Source organism: Coregonus lavaretus (genome assembly GCF_964263955.1).
Source record: "Coregonus lavaretus genome assembly, contig: HAP1_SCAFFOLD_6643, whole genome shotgun sequence".
Lineage (NCBI taxonomy): Eukaryota > Metazoa > Chordata > Actinopteri > Salmoniformes > Salmonidae > Coregonus > Coregonus lavaretus.
Window position 1 is genome coordinate 1 of NW_028161149.1, and position 7,500 is coordinate 7,500.

Below are 7,500 nucleotides of genomic sequence, written 5' to 3' on the forward strand. Positions count from 1 at the left end.
TCGGAAGAACAGACATTGTGAAAGTACTAATATTGGAATACATTATAATATAAAAGTAATTTGATTAACATAATGTTGTAATTCTACCATGTCTTACTGAGATTTACTGTCAGGGCCCAGGTCTGACAGAATCTGTGCAGAAGATCTAGGTGCTGCTGTAGGCCTTCCTTTCTTGGGGACAGAAGCACCAGATCATCAGCAAACAGTAGACATTTTACTTCAGATTCTAGTAGGGTGAGGCCGGGTGCTGCAGACTGTTCTAGTGCCCTCGCCTATTCGTTGAGATATATGTTGAAGAGGGTGGGGCTTAAACTGCATCCCTGTCTCACCCCACAGCCCTGTGGAAAGAAATGTGTGTTTTTTGCCAATTTTAACCGCACACTTGTTGTTTGTGTACATAGATTTTATAATGTTGTATGTTTTTCCCCCAACACCACTTTCCATCAATTTGTATAGCAGACCCTCATGCCAAAATGAGTCAAACTTTTTTTTTAAATCAACAAAGCTTGAGAAGACTTTGACTTTGTTTTGGTTTGTTTGTTAGTCAATTAGGGTGTGCAGGGTGAATACGTGGTCTGTCGTACGGTAAACACTTTTTTCCCAAACGTTTTTTTAATTTGCTTCGTCCGACCTCCGTAAAGGCGAACATTCTACTGAGGCCATCGCCTTTTGGGGGTCTTGGAACTCTTTCTCGGTGCCATTGTATGTTATACGGATCCGGGCAGGAAAAGCCACACCATACCGAACGTCGGTCCGTCCACGGAGCAGACTCTTGACATTGTTGAAAGCGGCACGGTCATGAGCAACGCTGGGGGCATAGTCTGGGAAGAAGGAGATGGGTGCTCCGTTGCATCTAAGTGGGCCAAATTCTCTGGCACACCCAAAAACATCAATAACAATCTGATAGTAGTTTAGCCACAATGACGCAAGGTTTTCCGCCAGGCTTTCTTGCTTGAGAGCCCCGACGTGAGCGGTCTACAAGGACGTCTTTATCCAATTTTGAGGGCTTCCTTCAATAACTTTGAGACCGATGAAGTAGAACTTGAGCCCGGGTCCACAGCCACCCCCATGATCCTGATATTGGATCTTTGCATATAACCTTGTAAGTATATGCATTGTTCCTTAAGGCAGGCCACATCGGTTTCGAGCTTCTTAACAGTCGTTTGTAGCGTAGTTTGTGTCGTCTGAGCGTGTTGACAAGCCTTGTTCCATGTCGGAGACCGTTTTCTTAACTGTATCCAGTTCAGTACGAACCATTGCTGTATGCTTTGCGAGTTCATTCTTGACTGCTTGTAACTCCGACTTAATAAAATGAAAGTCCTCACTGAGCGCCTCCTTGACTTCCGACTTGGGTATAGATTAAATGTCCGCTCTGAGGGCAGACCGGTGTTCCTGTAGGGATTTTGTTCTCTGCTCTGAGGGCAGCAAGAATCTCGGCCTTCAAATCCTCGTTTTCGCCGAGCCGAAGAGAAGAACTCAAGCTCCTCGTCTTGGGCCTCGTGTTTTGTCTTTTGTCAGTGACTCCGCTGAACTTAAACCTTTTGCAGGTTATGTGCCATTTACACATTAAAATAAAAAGTGTAATAAAGTAAAGCACGTCATTCAAAAGCTGTGTTTCCTAGTTCTTTTTGGGTCAAAGCGCAAAGAAAGTATTAAATAAATGTAATTTCAGCAGGAGCTCGGAAAAACGTGACCTACTCCATGGCTTGCTGACTAGCGCCCCCCGTCGTACGGTAATTTGGTAAAAAGCCAATTTGACATTTGATCAGTACTTCTTTTCCCTGAGGAAATGTACAAGTCTGCTGTTAATGATAATGCAGAGGATTTTCCCAAGGTTGCTGTTGACGCATATTCCACGTTAGTTATTGGGGTCAAATTTGTCTCCACTTTTGTGGATTGGGATTATCAGTCCTTGGTTCCAAATATTGGGGAAGATGCCAGAGCTGAGGATGATGTTAAAGAGTTTAAGTATAGCCAATTGGAATTTGTGGTCTGTATATTTTATCATTTCATTGAGGATACCATCAACACCACAGGCCTTTTTGGGTTGGAGGGTTTGTAGTTTGTCCTGTAGTTCATTCAATGTAATTGGAATCCAGTGGGTTCTGGTAGTCTTTAATAGTTGATTCTAAGATTTGTAATTGATCATGTTTTTGCTGTTTGTTCTCTGTTATAGGGCAAAAATATTAGAGAAGTGGTTTACCCATACATCTCCGTTTTGGATAGATAACTCTTCGTGTTGTTGTTTGTTTAGTGTTTTCCAATTTTCCCAGAAGTGGTTAGATTCTATGGATTCTTCAATTACATTGAGCTGATTTCTGACATGCTGTTCCTTTTTCCGTAGTGTATTTCTGTATTGTTTTAGTGATTCACCATAATGAAGGTGTAGTCTCAGGTTTTCTGGGTCTCTATGTTTTTGGTTGGATAGGTTTCTCAAATTCTTTCTTAGGTTTTTGCATTCTTCATCAAACCATTTATCACTGTTGTTACTTTTCTTAGGTTGTCTGCTTCACATTTTTAGATTTGAAAGGCAGTGTGTAACTTTCTCTCTCCTCTCTCTGTGTCTCTCCAGGGTCTGAGCATCGAGGCAGTGTGTAAGCAGCTGAGACTGTACGTGGTGAAGAATGTGTCCTCTGAGTATTCTGTTTCCATAACCTGTGACCCTTCAACCTCCGCTAGCAACGAGATCCATCTCAGCATTGTAAGTCACATCTTGTCACCTGTGTGTCTGTGTCTTGGGGTTAAAAGCAAAAATACACATTTCTGTGGACTGTAAGAAAAATTGAACATAATGTATGGTCTGCAAAGTAAAGCATGAAGGATCTCCCTTAGTCTTCATAAGTCTGTCACCCTTTTCACACTACAGAGCCAAGAGGAGCTGTACTGGGCTGGCCTGGTTACGCAATAGACATACAGGACCAGTCAAAAGTTTGGACACACCTACACATTCAAGTGTTTTTCTTTATTGTTACTATTTTCTACATTGTAGAATAATAGTGAAGACATCGAAACTATGAAATAACACATATGGAATCATGTAGTAACCAAAAAAAGTGTTAAACAAATCAAAATATATTTAGCCACACTTTGCCTTGATGAGACATGGCAGAGGCTGAATCATTACGGCGATTGTGATAGGGAGTTCAATGGTGAGGCATATATCTGTACCTGGGGCAAAGACTTTGTGTTTTCCTTGGGCAAAAGTTCAAGATATCACCAGGTTGCTTCCTGAGGCTGAGAGTCCGTCACGTTCCTCTGCTGATCCTAAAGCTATTGTATGCAGTAATCATATGCCTATGAACCAGAGTAATACTGTTAGCACTGAGGTGGTGTGCCCTAGTAGGAAGTCCACTGTGTGCAGCTCATCCTGCACTAATAAACATAACCTAAGTATGTCTATCTCTGCTAAGCTTCCCAGTAAAGCAAGAAAAATAATCAAGCATCCCCGAAAAGTGTTAAAAATAGCCCACGTTAACATATGTAGCTTAAGAAAGGTTTATGAAATCAATAATTCGCTAGTAACAGATGACATTCATATTCTGACAATCTCTGAAACTCACTTAGATAATACCTTTGATGATACAGTGGTAGCAATACAAGGTTATAACATTTACAGAAAAGACAGAAATGCCAATGGTGGAGGTGTTGCTGTTTATATTCAGAACCACATTCCTGTAAAGCTTAGAGATGATCTCATGTTAAATACTGTTGAAGTAATATGGCTACAGGTTCATCTGCCTCACCTAAAGCCCATTCTGGTGGGAAGCTGCTATAGACCACCAAGTGCTAACAGTCAGTATCTGGATAACGTGTAAAATGCTTGATAATATATGTGATATCAATAGAGAGGTATACTTTCTGGGTGATTTAAATATTGACTGGCTTTCATCAGGCTGCCCACTCGAACGCTTCAAACTGTAACTAGTGCCTGCAACCTGGTTCAGGTTATCAATCAACCTACCAGGGTAGTTACAAACAGCACAGGAATGAAATCATCAACATGTATTGATCATATCTTTACTAATGCTGCAGATATTTGTTTGAAAGCAGTATCCAAATCCATTGGATGTAGTGATCACAATATAGTAGCCATATCTAGGAAAACCAAAGTTCCAAAGGCTGGGCCTAATATTGTGTATAAGAGGTCATACAATACGTTTTGTAGTGATTCCTATGTTGTTGATGTAAATAATATTTGTTGGTCTGTGGTGTGTAATGAGGAGCAAACAGATGCTGCACTTGACACATTTATGAAATTGCTTCTCCCAGTTACTAATAAGCACCCATTAAGAAAATTACTGTAAAAAACGGTTAAATCCCAGTGGATTGATGGGGAATGAAACAATTGTATGGCTGAGAGGGATGAGGCAAAAGGAATGGCAAATAAGTCTGGCTGCACAACCGATTGGCAAACGTACTGCAAATTGATAAATCATGTGACTAAACTGATTAAAAAGAAGAAGAAACTACACTATGAAACAAAGAGAAATGACATAAAGAATGATAGTAAAAAGCTTTGTAGCACCTTAAATGAAATTTTGGGCAAAAAGGCGAACTCCGCTCTTTCATTAATTGAATCAGATGGCTCATTCATCACCAAACCCACTGATATTGCCAACTACTTTAATGATTTTTTCATTGGCAAGATTAGCAAACTTAGGCATGACATGCCAGCAACAAATGCTGACACTACACATCCAAGTATATCTGACCAAATTATGAAAGACAAGCAATGTAATTTTTGAATTCTGTAAAGTGAGTGTGGAAGAGGTGAAAAAAAGTATTGACATGTTGAATGCACCGAGCTGTCTGTTTGAACTACTGGCACACAGCTCGGACACCCATGCATACCCCACAAGACATGCCACCAGAGGTCTCTTGACAGTCCCCAAGTCCAGAACAGACTATGGGAGGAGCACAGTACTACATAGAGCCATGACTACATGGAATTCTATTCCACATCAAGTAACTCATGCCAGCAGTAAAATTAGGATTTTAAAAACCACCTAATGGAACAGCGGGACTGTGAAGCAACACAAACATAGACACATGCATACAATAACACGATAACATACGCACTATACACATAGATTTTGTGTTATATAAACTCAGCAAAAGAAAAACGTCCTCACTGTCAACTGCGTTTATTTTCAGCAAACTTAACATGTGTAAATATTTGGATGAACATAACAAGATTCAACAACTGAGACATAAACTGAACAAGTTCCACAGACATGTGACTAACAGAAATGGAATAATGTGTCCCTGAACAAAGGGGGGGTCAAAATCAAAAGTAACAGTCAGTATCTGGTGTGGCCACCAGCTGCATTAAGTGCTGCAGTGCGTCTTCCCTGTAACGCACAGCGTTGAGATTGCCTGCAATGACAACAAGCTCAGTCCGATGAATCCGACCATCACCCCTGGTGAGACAAAACCGCGACTCGTCAGTGAAGAGCACTTCTTGCCAGTCCTGTCTGGTCCAGCGACGGTGGGTTTGTGCCCATAGGCGACGTTGTTGCCGGTGATGTCTGGTGAGGACCTGCCTTACAACAGGCCTACAAGCCCTTAGTCCAGCTTCTCTCAGCCTATTGTGGACAGTCTGAGCACTGATGGAGGGATTTTGCGTTCCTGGTGTAACTCGGGCAGTTGATGTTGCCATCCTGTACCTGTCCCGCAGGTGTGATGTGCGGATGTACCGATCCTGTGCAGGTGTTACACGTGGTCTGCCACTGCGAGGATGATCAGCTGTCCGTCCTGTCTCCCTGTAGCGCTGTCTTAGGCGTCTCACAGTGTTTAATCTGAATGGAGTTCATTAAATGAGAAGGGGTAGGCTGTTGTTTAATCTGAACAGAGTTAGTTAAATGAGAAGGGGTAGGCTGTTGTTTAATCTGAATGGAGTTGTAGACAAGGACGGTGAAACGCAGCAAAATAGCCTAGGTAGCTAGCTGGCTAACATAGCTGGCTAGCTTCTTTACATCGACTTGATGCAGTCAAGACGGGCACACGAGATGGGATGATAACCTATGGAATATAGAAGTTAGTCTAACTAACGCGAGTCTGTATGGCTTCTCTCTCGTTAAACTCACCTGCCCATCGCACTGATGCAAGCAAGCGGCACTCAAGTCGCACAGGCTGCGCAGGAAGTTAAACATATAGTTTTTTAAACATGCATTTTGACTATCCGGATATCCAAAGAAATGTAATATTATTCTAATGCTCATCCTTAGTGTGTCTCTCTCTCTCTCTCTCTCTCTCCAGTACACAGAGGACCCGCGGATGGACAGATCACCTATAAAGGAGATAACAGATAGTATCGTTGATCTGGTGTCTAAACACAATGGCAATAACAGCATCATCACCGCCATCGCCGAGGTCTGTGTGCAGCAGAGGCCCAGCGCCAGCCAGACAGGTATGATTCACACACACACACGCACACACACACACACAGCCATGCGGGTACAAAACACACATTTACATTTTACATTTTAGTCATTTAGCAGACACTCTTATCCAGAGCGACTTACAGTTAGTGCATTCATATTAAGATAGCTAGGTGGGACAACCACATATCACAGTCACAGTTAGAGCATTCATCTTAAGATAGCTAGGTGGGACAACCACATATCACAGTCACAGTTAGAGCATTCATCTTAAGATAGCTAGGTGGGACAACCACATATCACAGTCACAGTTAGAGCATTCATCTTAAGATAGCTAGGTGGGACAACCACATATCACAGTCACAGTTAGAGCATTCATCTTAAGATAGCTAGGTGGGACAACCACATATCACAGTCACAGTTAGAGCATTCATCTTAAGATAGCTAGGTGGGACAACCACATATCACAGTCACAGTTAGAGCATTCATCTTAAGATAGCTAGGTGGGACAACCACATATCACAGTCACAGTTAGAGCATTCATCTTAAGATAGCTAGGTGGGACAACCACATATCACAGTCACAGTTAGAGCATTCATCTTAAGATAGCTAGGTGGGACAACCACATATCACAGTCACAGTTAGAGCATTCATCTTAAGATAGCTAGGTGGGACAACCACATATCACAGTCACAGTTAGAGCATTCATCTTAAGATAGCTAGGTGGGACAACCACATATCACAGTTAGAGCATTCATCTTAAGATAGCTAGGTGGGACAACCACATATCACAGTCACAGTTAGAGCATTCATCTTAAGATAGCTAGGTGGGACAACCAGATATCACAGTCACAGTTAGAGCATTCATCTTAAAATAGCTAGGTGGGACAACCACATATCACAGTCACAGTTAAAGCATTCATCACGGTATAAAAGGCAGTGGATAGATCTAGAAGGATGAGAACAGAGGAGAGAGAGAGTCAGCTTTGCAGTGCGGAGAGCCTCTGTGACACATAGGAGCAGTCTTGGTTGAATGACCCGTCTTCAAGCCTGACTGGTTAGGGTTAAGAAGATGGTTCTGAGAGAGATAGCGAGAGAGTTGATCAGAGACGGCACGCTC

At 42.2% G+C, this 7,500-nt stretch overlaps 1 protein-coding gene across 1 annotated transcript in view; it reads left to right on the forward strand.

Moving 5' to 3' along the window:
- Nucleotides 1-2,572: 2,572 nt before the first annotated feature.
- The window catches only part of LOC311121068 (protein jagged-1b-like), a gene marked incomplete at its 5' end in the record, with an annotated part of 16,422 nt that continues 11,494 nt past the window's right edge, over nt 2,573-7,500 (forward strand). Inside the window, 2 exons of the mRNA XM_084195603.1 lie at nt 2,573-2,701; nt 6,259-6,409. Coding sequence (XP_084051729.1) covers nt 2,573-2,701; nt 6,259-6,409 — 280 coding nt within the window. The remainder of the gene's footprint in view (nt 2,702-6,258; nt 6,410-7,500) is intronic.